The sequence below is a fragment of the Vidua chalybeata genome, chromosome 20 (genome assembly GCF_026979565.1).
Source record: "Vidua chalybeata isolate OUT-0048 chromosome 20, bVidCha1 merged haplotype, whole genome shotgun sequence".
NCBI lineage: Eukaryota > Metazoa > Chordata > Aves > Passeriformes > Viduidae > Vidua > Vidua chalybeata.
Genome location: NC_071549.1, coordinates 6,124,701 through 6,140,713, shown reverse-complemented (window position 1 = coordinate 6,140,713; position 16,013 = coordinate 6,124,701). Strand labels below are relative to the sequence as shown.

The window sequence follows — 16,013 nt, the reverse complement described above, 5'->3', positions numbered from 1 at the left end:
CTGATCTCTCCTTCAGGGAGAAGCAGCTGGAAGAGGTTCAGTGCTTGTGGTTTTCATGTCTGAAGTCACTAAAGGGAGTTTGGAAAGGCAGGGAGGGGTGAGGGGCTCAAAAAAAAATCTCTGTTAGCTCCGTTGTAGAAGTTTGGAGCCTTCACAGAAGGAACTGAAGGGAGGGATTCGGAGATATGATAAAGCACACACGAAGGAGCAGGGTTGGATTTCAGCTTGTCCTGTGGAAATTCATTTGGCCTTTGGGTAAAGTTCCAAAATCCCAAGCCCCATGTGCCCTGTGCTGGGCAGCCTTCCCTGTCCCTGCAGCCCTCAGAGCTTCCTTGGCTCTGTGTCAGGGATGTGCTGAGTCCATCCTGGTATCTGGGCATTTATGGATGGGGACAGAACCACGGGAAAAATAATGGGATTGGCACCTTCCTGCCAAAGGGAACTGCCAATTATTCCACCAGCACAGCCCTGAAACCCTCAGTGGTGCCTTGCAGGATCCCAGGGCAGGATCCCTGTCCATGTGCCAGCTCTGAGGTGCCCTAAGGCTGAGGGTGATCCCAGACACCTGAAGCAGGGACAGGGAATGGGAGTAACCCACTGCTGGCTGCAGCTGGCACCCAGCACCACAGATGGACCCCAGCAGTGTCTGCAAGGGCAGGCTGAGCCAAAAAAACCCAACCTGGACATTCAGGGAAGACTTAAAATTCCCAGAGGAGGAGAAAATCCAAGAACTGTGTCCACAAGCCTTTGAGTTGAGGGAGAACAGGCCCCACAAGACATGAAGCTGATGACATTTTGCTGCATCCCAGGAGAATCAGATGTTCCTGCACCCAGATCCTGCCTTGAGCATCACACAGATGATTTTAGGAGCAGAGCAGACCTGTCAGCCACACACCCAGCCAGGACAGTGGTTAACTTGGAAGGATGCTCATGTCTGGCTCAGCTTTTCCCAGAGGAACACTCATTTTTATTGCTTTTCCCTGCTACTGAGAGTTTTCTGGCCTTTGTGCAGCGATGGCAGTGCCCGTGCAGAGGGCAAGGCTTGTCCAAAGCCACCCAAACCAAGCCATGGGAACCCCTGTGGGAGCAGAAAAGCCATTCCCAGTGTTTGCCAGCAAAATCCCTCAGCTGCCAGCACAGGGATCCCCCAAAACTGCAGGTTTGCATCACCCTCATGCAAAGCTGCCTGCATCTCCAGCTCCAGCTTTTCCCTGGATTGCCTGGCAGGGATCCCTGGCTCCTGCAGGGTTTGGACTCATCCTGCTCCAGCACCAAGCAGGGTTTTCCTGCTGCAAGCACCATTTCAGGAGCATTTCAGCTGAGGTTATCCAAGTCAGGAGAGCACAGATTTCATTTTTACAACCTGACCTTCCCCTGCTCATGGCTCACAGAGAATCAAGGTGATTTTTGCTCTGACCCCAAAAAGCAGCATTTTCTGATAAACAGCTCCATCTTCCCCATCTCTGCCTGATCCTTCTGGTTTCTAGATGGGACAGCTATGAACTGACCTTGCCACATGTCTGGAGAAATAATTCTGGGGGCAGGAACATCTCCATGCTGCCCTCATCTCAGGCATTTTAGGCATCACACGGATTTATTTCACAGAAGACCTTTTCCCCCAGCTGCAGGAGCCCCTGGAGGTGCAGATCTTTGGGATTTTCCAGCTGGTAGGAAGTCCAATAAATACAGAAGGAGCTGTTTTTCCAGCCATAGGCATCTCCCCAGCCCTTGGCTTGCAGACAGCTGCTGATGTGGCACGAGGACGTGTGCGGGAGGAGAGCTCATCTCCGGCACGGGGACATCCCAGAATAACCCATTGCCTAATTCTTTCCCCTTCTTTAGGTTTTTCTGAAAGAAAAAAAAACCTAAAAAAACCCAAATCAGTATTACAGAGACTGGCTAAGCTGGAGTTTTTATAAAGTCTCTACTGAAGGCTTTGGGTGATGTGTGATGCTCTCAGTTGACCCTTAAGAGAAGAGGGATTTCTTATTTTTATTTCTTATTTCTTGTCCCAAGAGCTTTAAATGGCTGGAAATTCCCCGTTGTTGGCAAGATTAAGGCCTGAGGTTGTAAAGCTTTGGCACACTGGCCTCCTAATGAGATAAATATCCATCAGCTCATTAATAAAGAGATCAAAAGGAATGATCTCATCTGCACCTGGAAAATGGCACAAGGAAGTGAAAGCAGCTCACAAACCCTGAAAAAATAAAATAAAAAACCCCACTGCCAAAGACACAGGATCAAAATTCTGAAGGAAGATCATTAATGCTGCTGATTGGATGGTGCAGCCCTTTTCTGTGAGATTCTTAGCAGGAGAGTTCAAATTCCCACAGTTAAAGATGAGACAAGGCAGAATTTAAATCCCATCCCCACCGTGGTTCTTCTTTATAAAAATAAAACTAATAAAAAATTCTGCCCCAGCCTGTGGTTGGAGCCCACCCAGCCTCCCTCACTCCCCTCCTCAACAGGACAGCAAGGAAGAGAAGCTGAAAACAAAGCTCAGGGGTCAAGAGAAACTCAGGAGCCACCCAGAGCCACCAAACCTGGCTGGAGGAGGAGCAGGCACAGCCCCTCCACCACCTGCCCTGCAATTAGAACTCCAAAATTGCCCCAAAACTCCAAACTTGTCCCAAAAGCACCTTTTGGAGCCTCGGCCAGGACACAGCTCCTGCAGGGACTGAGAAAATGTGACTGTGGGATCAACCCTCATGAATGCATTTGGGGAACCCTGCCAGTGCCTGCATCTCATTTTGTGCCTCAACTCCAGCCAGCTTTAATGCAACATCAGCTTGGAAGCTGTAAAACATCAGACAAACAATGTAAACCAATGCAAGCAGCAAGATTTAACAGGAAACAGGCCGTGCTCTTCGCTTGCTGGATGGGAGAGCAGCTGGCTGGGGCAGAGATGATCCCATCCAAAACTCCTCACACCCATTTGTTGATTTGCAAGGAGAAAAAAGGGGGCTTGAAGGCTAATTTCATGGTGGGGTTGGTGTAAATCATCTGTTTGTGGCTTCAAATGGGACAAAAGGCAGAAAAGTCGTAAAAATGAGACAGATAAAATATTATTAAACTAAAAAAAAAAAAAAAAAAGAGTAGCAGGAGGAATGGGATGCCTGGAGATGTTGGGATTTCCTGCTCTTCGAAGGATTGGCAGTGGCATCGGGAGGAGTAAATGTCTGTGCCCTGGAGCTGGAAATAGCTGCACTTAACACCTCTTTGGGGGATTTGAAGGCTGGCAGAAAGCTCCAGGAGGAATTTTCTCCTGCCAGCTGCGGCAGTGTTGAGCTCACCAATGGCACCCGGATCCCGTGAGGCTCCAAACAACATCAGGGATAGAGCCAAAACCTGCCGGGAAGGCTGGGAGCCAAGGGATGAGTGTGAGGGACAGGCCCTGAGATGGTCATTGGGGTCAGCCCAGCTGATCTAATCCCTAAATCCACGAAAATCCATTCCCATCCCTTTCCTCACCTCCCTGTTCCTGCTGCAAGGCCCCGCAGTGCCTGCTCCAGGGATACCCCACAGGGTAACGCTGCTGAACCCTCACTGCTCCCAAAATTCAGCCTCACCTGGGCTTCCACTGCCATGGACCCACCTCCTCCCATGCTCCTGGAAGAGCATCCCAATCCCCCCCCAAAATCTGACCCAAACTCACAGCACTGCTGGATTTCACTGCTGGAGGCTCCACCAGGTAATTCCAGGCAGATCCTGCCCTTCCCACCACATCCACTGACCCCACAGATGCTGGAGAAGGGCTCAGCCTCATTTCCAGCAGCTCAGGAGGATCTCTGCCCACACTTTGGATTTTGGGGATCTCTTCCCACCAGCTGCTTTTCCATAGATCCCACCCAGCTCCTGGAAGAGCATCCAAATCTCCCACCAAAATCCAACTCAACTCACGGCACTGCTGGATTTCATTTTTTGAGGCTCCACCAGGTGATTCCAGGCAGATCTTGCCCTTCCCACCACATCCACTGACCCCACAGATGCTGGAGATTTGGAGATGCCTTATTTCCAGCAGCTCAGGAGGATCTCTGCCCACACAGAGATCAGCTGAGAGGCAGCTCAAGACATGCTTTGGGATTTTGGGGATCTCTTCCCACCAGCTGCTTTTCCATAGATCCCACCCAGCTCCTGGAAGAGCATCCAAATCTCCCCCAAAATCTGACCTCAACTCACAGCACTGGAGGATTTCATCTTTTGAGGCTCCACCAGGTGATTCCAGGCAGATCCAGCCCTTCCCACTGACCCCACAGATGCTGGGAGAAGGGCTCAGCCTGATTTCCAGCAGCTCAGGAAAATCTCTGCCCAAGCAGAGGCAGCTCAGGACATGCTTTGGGATTTTGGGGATCTCTTCCCACCAGCTGCTTTTCCTTCCCCACCCACTTTTATAGGAGCCTGCTGGCTCCCATTGGCTCGGGACACCCTTTTTATAGCAACCACTCTGCCCCATTTCAGTTGCATTCAATAATTCCTCAGCTCATTGTCCTGCAGAGATTAGTTGCACATAAGCATATTTGAATGATTAACTCCTGGGCTCTGCTGAGGCCCCAGCAGAAAATGCTGAATCCAAAGGCTCCCTCTGACTCTCCCTGCCTCACCACTGCTCCCAAAATATTATGGTTTTCCTTGGAGCCTTTGCTCCTGGCCTGCTCCAACCAGCTCAGCTGGCATTGGAGAGAAGATTTCAGCTCCAGAGCAGTGGAAAAGCAGGGGGGAAAGGCTGGGAAAAACTCAAAACCCAAAGAGGAAGAGCAGCATTTGGAGAGTGAGTCACAGTTTGGGGTGAAAACCTGCACATTCCATCTCATCCCACTAAATCTGGTGGCTTCCAAGGGTGACAACCCCAGCAGCACAGGGATGGGCTACCCATGGGAACCCTCCAGCAGCTTTTGGGAGCACGAGGAGGATTTAGGGCCATTTCCAGTGGTTTGAGCTGCTTTTCCCCGTGGCTTCAACTGCTGAGCCTCACCTGAGGTGGTGACACAGGACAGGGGGTCCTGTCCCTCTTGGAGCAGCCCATGGGGAGGAGAAAGAGACAACTTCCTGCTGAGCCCATGCCTGGAGGCAGGATGCTGGAGAGGGAAAGGGACAACGTTTAAATTGGCCTGGATTAGCTCATTTCCATCCCCCAGCCTGCTCACCCAGCGTGGCAGCAGCAGCTTTTGGGGGGTTTTCTGGGTGATGAACAGCAAACCTGCAGGGAGGAAGAGCTGGATCCCATCAGGTTTTGTGTGGGTGTTTCCAGTCCTCTCTCCCTCATGGCTGCTGCACCCCTGAGCCAGGATTTTGTGTCAGGAAATCCAGGAACCACACAAAAGGGAAAATGCAGATGATTTTGAAGAATATTAAAAACCCAGCAGATGACAGAGGGGATCGAGATTTAACACTGCAGCTGGTGAGGCTGGAAGGGCTCCAGAGCTGCTTGGGCTCAGCCAAGCCCCAGGAAGGTGAGTCCTGTCCCACTTTCCCCACAGGATAAGGGACACCAGTGCACCCAGATGGGGACTGGGATGATGCTTGCAGAGCATCCAAGGTGCCTGCTCTGCACATTTCTCCAAATCTCACCTGCCTTTTGTCCACTCCAGATATTTTGGAGCTCAGAGTGTGTTGCTCATCCCTGTCCGGGTCTGGGGCAGTCAGAAAACTGAAAACATCAAATTAATAAAAAAACCAGCAATTTTTTAGAACCCTCTCAGCCCTGTACAAGAGCAGATACTTGACCCACAGCTGTCAATAAAAGCCCTCAGGTTTCTCTCCCTTCTTCACAGGCAAAAGACTTGAGAGATTCTTTTAGACCTGGCAAAAATCTCTCTAGTCCACATTTAGAGCCTCCAGCACATTCCCAGGGGTAAAATTCCACTCTGGTTATGGGTAGCAATAAAAGAAAGAAATAGGAAAAGCCTGATACTGGCCAGGCTGAGGTGCACAAAGCCTTTCCTGACTCCTCTCTGCCAAAAAACAAAGTGTGTCACAAGTTTAGCTCCCAGCTGAGGCTGCTGCTTCCCAAGCCTGTGGAGCACAGGGAAGTGGATGTGGTGCCAAGGAAGGCAGGCAATCTCTGGGATGCAGAACGTGCTGTTTGCACATTGCCCCGGCACAGCTGCCACCCCAGGGCAGGCAGAGGCAATAAAAAATTTCATCAGAGAAAATGCAGTACAGAAAAATATCTCTGTGTGTGTGCATGTGTGTGTTTCAAAAGCAGGATCCAGAATAATCCCAGTTTGGGCTGGGATGGATTGAGCTGGAGAGGCCCAGCACAGCCAGGGTGCACCTGGGAAGGGAATGGTTCTGGACTGGGCCAAATTGAAGGCAGTGGAGTAATTTTGTCCAAATGAAGAAAAATTCAAGAGCAAACTGTGGTTAAGATCACCCTGAAACTCCACTCATCCCTCACACCAGAGCAGCCTCTTCTGGAACAGCCTCAGTTGCCCACACACCCCAATTCCAGCCCCCAGGAAGTGCTGAACCCACAGGCACGACACCAAATCCTGCTGCAAGCCCTGCCAGCCTGTCCCCTGCCCTCTGCCCACATCCCAGAAATGAAGGATTTGCACTGTGCCAGCCAGGCTCCCACCTGCCAAGGGGCCAGGCAGGCATGGGAAGGGGGACAGGGAGCAAATCCCAGATTTCTGCATCCCAGCCCTGAATGAGAGCAGCCTGAATGAGCTGGGAACACCGAATCCACGGCTGGAGGAAGGGAAAGCACTGACAGAAAGGGGGGAGCTCAGGAGGTCACAGAGCCCAGCCCCCAGCTCCAGCAGGGTCAAGCAAATCTTCCCCCTCCAAGCATCAACTGGGAAAAACACAGATTTCCAACGGGGTGGAGAGCAAAGTGTGAATTAATCAGGTGTGAGCCATTTCAGTGCTGTTTGAAGTCAATCTGCTTCCAAAGAAAACCCCCAAAGCTCCCAGTTCTGTGGGTTTGCTTTTCCTGCCTCGGGCTGTTCACCTTTAGCTAATGAACACCCACACAAATACAAACCAAATGAATTTTGCTCCCTGCTTGTCCCATTCTGCACTCAGTGGTGGGCACATGTTGGAACCCTGGCTGCTGAGAATTTCAGACTTTCTGTGCTGCCAGGCACTGACCCCCAAGAGAACACTGCATTTCACCTGAGGCTGTGGAGAAGCTTCCAAAATTGAATGACAGAACTGGGATTCTAAGTGTGTCGTTTGAATAGAAGTGTGTAATATCACATGGTGGAAAACTTAAGTTTTAGAATATAGTAATATATTAAAAATATTAATATATATAGTAAAATATATTTTTAAAGTAATATATATGAAGTTTGTTAAGATAAAAGTTTTAGGGCAGAGACTGGTCCTTCTTCTTCACCTTCTTCTTTATGAGTTTAGGTAGTATTGTTTAATTAGATAAAAAAGTCTGCATTGCAGGCCATGAGTCATTAGTTATTAAGTTAAAAGTAAAAACAATTTAAGTATCATTCCTTAATTAAACAGTTTATCCTTAAAAAGCCTTATAAAGAGAGAGATACAGCTCCATTTTTAGTTTGTTAGACTGAAGTACTGTAGAACTCACAGTCTGCAAGACTATAATATAGATAAGAACTAATAAACATCTAAGTCCAAACAAGAAATACAATCTCACACATTTAATCCTGACCTTAACAAAAAAGAAACATCAAAAAAATAAAAAGCCACAGGCACAGCCTCACACACAGCCCTGAGCTCCACCAAAGCTGCTCAGCTCAGCAGGAGGGATTTCCTGGATCTTCCTCAAAATTCCCTGTGCACATCTGGCTCCAGCAGATCCATTCCCCCTGCCCAGCACCAGAGCACAGCCAGGCAGGAGCAGCAGCTCCTTCTCCTTCCATTAAATAAAGCTTCTTCTAATAAAACTTCTCCAGCAGGGACTGCCAAAGAATCCTCAAGAAATCTGAATGGATGGGAAGAGAAAGCCCAGGTGTTTTGAAGCATCAGATCAGGAATTCTGGCAGCTCATTCCCCTTTCTCAGCACAAGAGCAGCCCTGAGCAGAGCCAAACACACACAGCAGGGGAAAAAAAAAGTGAGGGAGAGATAAGAAATGAGAAACTTAAAAGTAATATCCACTTCTTAAATATCCAGGAACTGCTCAGTTTCTTCTCAGAACACACATTTACCTTTCTTGCACCCCCAGAGCCACTCAGTGCCACTTCCTCCGTTCCAAGAATTAGGAGGGTCCATCTCCCGTGGTGGGGAATGGTTAATTAAGGGGGTAATTAAGGGAATAAAAAGAAATGTGGGAGACTGGCAGATCTTCTGTGTGATATTCAGGACATTGGGAAATGGTGTCACATCAGCAAGGTGATATCTGCATAAATCATTTCTGATCTGGGGGTTCTGACACAGAAAAGATCAAACAACACAACTCAAACCTGTCCTCAGAGTAAATCTTCACCTGAATTTACAGGCAGCAGCTTTAAAACTCATTTCTTGATGTTATGCACATGCCACAAACCCAGAGCCTTTCAAATGTTTCTCAGCACTGGATTTTTAGGGGAATCATTGTTTACAAGCCACTGATGGATTTACAGAGGGCTAACAGCTGTTAACATCTGGAACTGATACTGATAAGGTTCACTGCAGCAGCAAGTGAGGAGCTCCTGCATCCTGTACAGCACCCCCACAACCACACAGCTGCTGGCAAAAATCCAGCCCAGCAACAAATCAATTCCCAAGATGGAACACCCAACTTCAGGGATCTGTTGAGTTGTTCTTGTTGGCTGAAGATATTTACAGTCTGCTTCCAGCTGCTTTTGATATGTTCAGAACAAATCTCAATAATTTCATTTTAGGAAAGAGCAGATCAAAATGTAAATACTTGCAGACCAAGGCTGCAGGCTGTCAAACAACATCAGGGGCTGCTGTGAATAAAAATGTTAATTTTAATATTAATTGAGTGTCTTTCCATGCTATGATCCACTTATCTCTCATTTTCTTTCCCTTCTGGAGAGAAAAATATACATTGATGCATCACAGACCCATCAGGGATTTTCCCCCTCCAACACTAAACAAACCCAGTCTAAATGCACCTTCAGTCTCCAGCCTTGGAAGGCATTTAATGGATGATAAATTATCTTTAAGAGGCAACAAATACATTTTCCCAATCATTTTCGTTCTTCTCCAAACATCAAAGAAGCTTAAATACCATGGAAACGAATATGACAAATCCCCCAGACACTGGAATTTATCAGTCTCTTTCATACACTGCACAACTGAAGCTCAGAAAGCAAAAATTCTCTGCATAAAAACAAAAAATAAACCCATCACAGAGCTGAGGGGGAAAAAAAAAGAGTCAGATATTGTGATTTGATCTCATCTGTAAGTCACAAAACTCCCAGGATGTACTAAAATTTAATTTCTATTTCCAGTGCATCATAATAATTATAAAAGAATGGTCTGCAGCCACAATTTAAACCAGTGGCTGGCTTTGTGTGGATATTCACACACAAATGATTTGTTATAATCACAAAGGCTTTCAACATGAAATACTTGATCCTGAAATCCTTCATCAGACAAAAAAAGCTCAGGAAATTCTGCTTCATCCAGGCCTGACTCTCATTTTTCCAAACCAGATCAAGAGCTCAGTGTTGCCTCATTTATTCCTCCACCACAGGAGTGCCTTGTCTGTGTGTAAATATTGCAATAAATGTTCAGAGGGCAAAGAGACACCTCAATATTCTGCTGTTTGGGCACTCACAGCTTTCATTTCACAGCTTCACCCCCTCCCCAGCTCCCTGGTTTCAGTGCAATTTGCTGAATCTGGATCTCTTTTATTTAGAAGGGACTATCAGACATCCTTGAGTCCTCCCACAGATCCTCTCAATTCCATGATGCCAAGATTTGGGAGTGCCTGGCCAGACCCCAAGGAGCTCCTGTACATCCCTGCCCATGTCCTGCTCTGCAAACAGCCCCAAAATTGGCTTTGCACTGCTCTGGAAGCCACTTGGGCAACTGCAAAGCTTCTGAAAGGAATTCTCATTGGAGCACTGCTGTGCTGATTCCGTGGGGAATGGAAAAATCCCAGAAGATTTTTGCTGAGCCCCAGCACTCCTGCACTGCAAACCCCGGCACTGCCACCCCCGTTTATGACAAAACACCCAAACAATAGTGTCCTTTTTCCTTCTTCCTTATGAACAATTGGTTCCCTCATCACCTCCAGATCATAAAGATGTGAATATATTTTACAGTTATGTGCAATACAGGATTGAACTGGTATCAAACCCAGACTAAGAGCAGCTGGTTCTCTTCTGGAAGTGCTGCCTCCTATGCCTGGTCACCTTTGTCTTCTGTTGCCATTGCTGAGTCCCTCTGCTGCTCCTCTGGATCCCCTGGCAGGATGTTGGTGACTGTCTGCAGGAGGGACTCGATCTGCTCCTCTGTCAGCCTCTCCTCGCTTTCTTCCACCATCTGCAGGTCAAAAAAAACCCCATTGGCATCATCAAATCCACACTTCCTCCCTCGGGGAGAAGGACTCAGCTCAGCAGGGAAGACTTTGTCAAGGCACAGCCTGAGCTCATCACAAAAGTATTTTACAAAGCAGAACTCTTGGAATATTTTGGGGAAAAAAGAAAAAAAAAAGAAAGAACTCCATTGTTCACCACGACAATTGGCACTGTGTAATGAGATCCTGCTTTCCTTACAGTAAGGAAAACACCACCCTGGGAACAGCCTGGTTTATCCTAAAGCCTCTCTCAACCTCCACATCCTTGTCCTGAGCCAGGCTTTTCCTTTAGCTCAGATGCAGCCTCACCTTCCTGACCTTTTTCCCAAGTTTTTGTGTTTTCATGGAATATCCTGAGAGGGATTCCCTGGACCTTGACATCTCATCCAATACCTGCACAAAATAACCAGCCCATAAAAGAAACCACCTCATCCTACAGCAGCTGTACTCTACTGGAATTTGCTTGGATTGGGAGACTCCTGGATATAAAGACATTTAAAAGCTCTGAGCAACATCAAAAACACTGTCATGACTCAACTCCAGGATTCCATGAGATTAATTAGGGACCTACTCCCACTGTGGAGCTGTGGCAGCTTTTATATCATTGCTACCAGTAAAACAACTGCTCTAATTTATAGGCAGCTGTTAAAAGGAAAAAAAGCTTGTCAGAGGACTGGAAAAGCAAGTAAGAAGTCTTCAAACACAAATGAAACCAATTAGGATTGTGGGGTTTGAGTTTTCTTCTTTTTACAGCAAGTCCTTGAAAATGGCCTTTGAAGAGGAGTGATTTATAGTAATGATGGTTGCAAGTCAATGCAGGTTTAATCAGCTCTAGCTGCAAACTGCCAGCTCTTCAGATGCCTTCTGAAAAACAGAGTGGGATTTCAACTCATTTTTGTTTTTCTTCAGAGCCCTCTTTGCACAATCTGATTATCTTTCATCAGGATCATCCACAGATCTGCACACACACAGAGAATCCACTCCTCAGCAAAAGGCAGACACTGAGATTCCATTTGTTAATGACTTACTGGGGACTATCTCCATCAAAGGATGAAAATCCCTGTGGAGTGGCTTTCCAAGCTCAACAACTACTGTAGGACACTGGCTTGAACAGCAGCCCTGGCTCTGCTTCCCAGCAGCTGCTCCTCTGCACAGCCTGTGCTCAAAAACACTCAAATCCTCCTGCCCCAGCTGGGAGAGCCCCTGGCAGCTGATTCCTGCCAGCAATTCCCACAGGGAATCATCTCAGCACACCTTGGAGCATCAGCAACACACCAGGAACTGTACAAGTGGAAGATGTCCCTGGAACTAAATGTTCTTTCAGGTCTCTCCCAGCCCAAACTATTCTGGGATTGTGATTCCATGATCAAATCTGCTCCACCCGCTCCTCGGTGTCAGTGCTGCTGACAAATCACTCCTCTCCACATGACCTTTGCTGTTAAATCTCACAGAGGATTATCAGCCTGGCTTTCAGACTGGATTATGGGGTTATTCATTACTGGTACACTCAATTTTCAAGGTGGGGTGGGTGCTGTAGGAGCAGGAGCTGCACAAAGAACCTGCCCAGGTGCTTTGGACACCTGGATCACTCCAGGTAGGATGATTGAACCAGTGTCTCCCAGATTTGTTACCATCCCTCAGAAAAACAGCACTTGGCCTTGTTTAGATTTGATTTATTTCATGACATAAAGTCCAACCCTCTTCCCGTTTTAGTTTTAGCTATATCTGTATCTCCTCTCCCTTTTTTTCCCCTCCACTTTCTCCTTTAGGTGCTTGCTCTGATGAAATCAGAACTCAAACAAAAAACCAGGCATTTCTGATCAGCTCTTACCACCTCCTGATTTTAAGGCAGAACATGTGAATTCTACTCCCTGTTTCCCTCCCTGCTCCCCAGTGACTCCAGATGAGTAATGGAGTACGTATATCCCAACTCCCAGCATGAACAACCCCACTGATGTCATTTTTACTGGCACAGCACGAGGCTGACAGACTGCAGGGACAGACACAGCAGCTCTGGGGGATGCTCTGGCAGCCCCAGAAATCCCAGCTGAGCACCAAGCTGATGAAAGAGAATCATCTCTGGTGTTTCAGATGCTCTGGTGCTCTAAGTGATGTCGCACTAAAATGTTGTGAAAAGCATTTTTAGAGATGCCAGACCCTGCACTGAGGAGGGGATGGAGCTCCCAAATTCCCTTCTGCTGACAGATCCAGAGGGAAGTGGGAATTCCTTCAACTCTTGGTGCCTCTCCAGCAGATTCCAGGAATCACCAACAGACACAAATCAACATTTAGCAGGATGGACAGACAGCTTCTTAGTCAAGTTGATGCTTCAGCTTTATTTTGTTGTGATATTATTTGAGATTTCAAAGGATCAAAAGCACAAACTGTGAAAATCAATTTTTTTCACTCTTTCAGGAAGTGAAAAAACAGCCTGAGATGATTTATGAAAACATAAGCAGTGAGGAAGCAGCAAAGCAACAAGCCAAAAGGAAAAATTCAAAAATTAAGCACAGACAGCACACAGATAAAGAGGCAAATGAAACCGTCCTAAAAGAAAACAGATCTCAGGGGGAACAGGAGGTCACTCATTCTACATTCAGCAGATGTTCCCACAGCCTTCTGATTTATAGCTGCAAGACAAAATACCTTTGATGCTGAGAGCACTAAAAAATATGGTGCTGAGAAGAGAAATGAGATGTAAGAAGCAGCCTAAGAGGCAAAGAACCCCAACTGGATTCAGGTACCTCCTTCTCCAGCAGCAATTTTACCAATCTTGGAGAAAATCTCCAGCCAAAAGCCCAGCACTGGCTGAAAGTGCTCAAGAGCCAGACTGAGCCCATAAGCAGCCAGGAATGCGAAGTTTATAGCAAAGAAAACAAAAATGCAAATGTTTGAAGGGAGGGGATGAGCTCAGATGTTGATGTTGGCAGTGCCACCCAGCCCTAAGGGGAACAGTTTCCCCTCTCAGAGGATGCCATGTGAAAACTTTGGGGTATTTCTGGCCAGTGCTGCTGGCCTCAATATCTGGAGATTTGGGTGAGGAGCAGAAGTGGGGAGTGTGACAGAAATATAATTTCTGCATTAAAAGCACCCTGATGTCATAAATAATTCTCAGTGCTGCTTTTCAGCATTCAAGGCTGTGCTGCCCCAAAAAAACTCCAGGGGTTTAGCAAAATATGCTGCAGCTCATCCATGTCATTCATAACCACACCCAGTGTGTGTGTTACCTGTGAAATGTGATTATTCACTCAGCTCAGAACTCACTAATAATTTCTATTTCACCCAAATTAGAGCAGTTTGTTACTCAATTTCCATTGCAATGTATTCATAAAGTCAGCATTGATCCCATTTAGTTTCCACGATGCTCTACAGCTAATCAAAGAGGAAAACTTTATAAATTAATTGGCATAAAATTCTTCCAGCTCAAACTAAAAGCAGCATATTCCCCCTGCAGTTCAAATTTAATTCTCAGAAATTCACAGCCAGCCCATGAAGATAATCCCAGGGATTAAAATGTTTATTCACAAATTAAGGTGTAAATCTATGTTCACAGTGCCACAGACAAATAGAAGCACAAAATCACTCAGGACTGTCTAAATTCCTTTTTTTTTACTCAGTGAAACAAGGACAAACATCCTTAATTCAAACCATACCTATCTTTTGTGCTTACCCAAATAAAAGCAGAATTTAAGAGACTTCATCCTCCTCCCTGTGCTGCTTTCAGTGCTAATGTTTATTTGGTTTAGTCTCCTGAGACTTAACAATAAATCAAGAATGAAGAATAAATAAAGCCACACTGAAGGATCCCAAAAAAATTCTGAAAGAACTGAGAAATTCTCTCAGCATTTGGTCAACAAACCTCAGCATCAAAGAACAACCTGTGGGTTAAAAGCTATCGTTTATTGGAATAATAAGCTAAGAATTAGATTTTTAAATAATCACTAAAGTACAGTAATAAAGGAAATAGGGACTCTGATCATTTCCAAAGCAATCAAGCACATAATTTAGCTCCAGTGGGGGAGGGAGATGTTTGATGAGAAAATCACAGTTATTTCCTCCTTTGAACAGTGATTTGAAACTGCTCAGCACCACATCAATAGGAAAAAAAAAAACACATTAAAAAATAAAGTAAAAGACTGAATGATTGAATTAATGTCCCTCAGAGATAATTAACCAAAGGCAAGGCAAAATACACTGTTGAGAAAACAAACTGTTTCAACCCCCTTAAGATCTTTCATTTTCCAAAATACTTGTCATTATTATTTTCCAGTATAAAAGACAATGTGCCAGCCTGGTTATGCACATAAATATGAAATTCTCCAAGGTAATTTCATATTTAAAAATACATTTTTAAAAAGCACAAAATTAAAATCTGCTTTTCCACTCAGAGAGAAAAATGTGGAGCAACTTGTCCCTTAAAAAAGATGATGTTTCATCTTCACCACTCTCATGGTGAGCTGAACATCCCTGACTTTTTATTTCCTCCTTTTGGGAATCACTGAGCCTGGCCCAACATATGTTAAAGATTAAATCAGGAGGTCAAGATAGCTGCAATGTGTACAGTGTTTTACTCTGTGGGGTAAGAATTTGAATTTCATGCTCCTTTTGTTGCTATTGTTGCTGGAAAATAAATCCTGGCACAGGAGCTGGAAAAGGCAAAGATGAACAAGGGCAGCAATTTATGCATTAAGGTTTACAAAAGATCACAACAGAAATCTGCTTTTTAGCTGCAAAATAATTTTATCAATATGGATTTATTGTTTGCATACAGCTAAAAATAAGGAATTTTGTAGAGGGAGAGTAAAATACTAAAAAGCTGCAGTAATTATAATGATAATGATAAATATCCTCTCCCATGAGCCTGCCAGGTAAATCAGACCCCATTCCATGGTCAGGCTGGACATCTGAGACATCAAAACTGAGCAAGAGAGAGCCAGCTTGGACCAGGCTGGCATTTTGTTTAAATCTTTCTGAAAAATAAGATCGATGTGCCCCCATTTCAGGAACTGCTCAGAAGTTCTCCCCAGCATTTATTTCTGATTCAGGGGCAAGTTCAGTGAGGGGAGAATCAAAGCTCTTGATTCAGGATCAAGGTTCTCAATCTAAAATCAAATTTTAGAGCCAGAATTCACTTCTCAGCAGGTTGTGTCTCATCCAGCACTGCAGGGAATGGATTCTCCTGCAGGAACCTGTGCATGGGTGACCTCTGTGTGATTTTATACCCAGAAAAGGCAGGTTTTGTGTGTTCAGTGACTGCTGCAGCCTCTGTCCTCATCAAACACAGGGTCCAAGCCAGCACTTGAACAGCAACATCATCTCCTTGCTTCTCCCAGCTCTGGATGTCAGGAGCACCAACCTGCAGCTCCCCAGCAGCCCTTGAGCTCCAAAGGCTTTGATGGAGGCACTTCCAACGTGTGCAGCTGTGGGGAGCACAGGGTTAACAAGCCAGGACACCCTGCAGTGCTGATGTGTGCAGCTCTGGGGAGCACAGGGTTAACAAGCCAGGACACCCTGCAGTGCTGATGTGTGCAGCTCTGGGGAGCACAGGGTTAACAAGCCAGGAC

General features: G+C 46.1%; 1 protein-coding gene across 5 annotated transcripts in view; it reads right to left on the bottom strand.

Annotated features, from left to right (window-relative positions):
* Positions 1–16,013, bottom strand: part of CRCP (CGRP receptor component) — a 42,179-nt gene that overhangs the window by 9,378 nt on the left and 16,788 nt on the right. For 2 of the 5 annotated variants that reach the window (XM_053961248.1, XM_053961249.1), the window contains exons 6-7: positions 10,286–10,415; positions 1,594–1,848 (exon numbers count right to left, since the gene is read on the bottom strand). In XM_053961248.1, the coding sequence (XP_053817223.1) occupies positions 1,595–1,848; positions 10,286–10,415 (384 nt within the window). In that variant the 3' untranslated portion in view covers position 1,594. Of the gene's footprint in view, positions 1–1,593; positions 1,849–4,972; positions 5,076–7,448; positions 7,993–10,285; positions 10,416–16,013 lie in introns of those variants that run through there. The other 3 variants (XM_053961250.1, XM_053961252.1, XM_053961251.1) reach the window with 3 other exon arrangements.